This window comes from Octopus bimaculoides, chromosome 13 (assembly GCF_001194135.2).
Source record: "Octopus bimaculoides isolate UCB-OBI-ISO-001 chromosome 13, ASM119413v2, whole genome shotgun sequence".
NCBI classification, from domain to species: Eukaryota; Metazoa; Mollusca; class Cephalopoda; order Octopoda; family Octopodidae; genus Octopus; species Octopus bimaculoides.
The window spans coordinates 59543688-59544629 of NC_068993.1; the positions used below are offsets into that span (position 1 = coordinate 59543688).

The 942-nt window shown below is 49.2% G+C and overlaps 1 protein-coding gene across 1 annotated transcript in view; it reads right to left on the reverse strand.

The window, feature by feature from the left end:
- The window catches only part of LOC106867212 (mucin-5AC), an 11300-nt gene that overhangs the window by 2350 nt on the left and 8008 nt on the right, over positions 1 to 942 (reverse strand). The window contains exon 6 of the mRNA XM_052972271.1: positions 1 to 930. Coding sequence (XP_052828231.1) covers positions 1 to 930 — 930 coding nt within the window. The remainder of the gene's footprint in view (positions 931 to 942) is intronic.

Sequence of the window (942 nt, forward strand, 5' to 3'; positions counted from 1 at the left end):
GCTCTGTAGAGGGCGTTGTTGACTGCTCTGTAGAGGGCGTCGTTGACTGTTCTGTAGAGGGCGTTGTCGACTGTTCTGTAGAGGGCGTTGTTGACTGTTCTGTAGAGGGCGTCGTCGACTGTTCTGTAGAGGGCGTTGTTGACTGTTCTGTAGAGGGCGTTGTTGACTGTTCTGTTGAGAGTGTTGTTGATTGTTCTGTAGAGGGCGTCGTCGACTGTTCTGTAGAAGACGTTGACTGTTCTGTAGAGGGTGTTGTTGTTTGTTCTGTTGACTCCGTTGTTGACTGCTCTGTAGAAAGCGTAGACTGTTCTGTCGGCATGCTTGAAGCTGTTGTTGTCTGTTCAACAGAAATGGTTGTTTCTTGAGAAGTTTTTCCTGCTGGCTCTGTGGGACATATAGGTGGTTCCGAGGTAGTCGTTGGTTGAGCTGTTGAGGGCGTTGGTTCTATACAAGAGACAGTGGTAGGAATAGTTGATTTGTCGGTAGATGGCGTTGTTGTCAATGGTGATGAGTGCATTGTAGATTGTAGTGTTGTTGACTGCTCTGCACTGGGTGAGACAGTCTGAGTTGTACAAGGCACGGTTGACTCAGATGTAGATAGCGTTGTTGACTCTCCCGTAGATGGCGTTGTTGATTTTTCTGTCGAGGTTGTTGTTGACTCTCCTGTAGACGGCGTTGTCGACTCTCCTGTATATGGCGTTGTTGACTCTCCTGTAGATGGCGTTGCTGGCTCTCCTGTAGACGTAGTTGTTGTTGTCTCTCCTGTAGATGACGTTGTTGTCTCTCCTGTAGACGGCGTTGTTGTTTCTCCCGTAGACGGCGTTGTTGTTTCTCCCGTAGACGGCGTTGTTGTTTCTCCTGTAGACGGCGTTGTTGTCTCTCCTGTAGACGGCGTTGTTGTTTCTCCTGTAGACGGCGTTGTTGTCTCTTCTGTAGACGGCG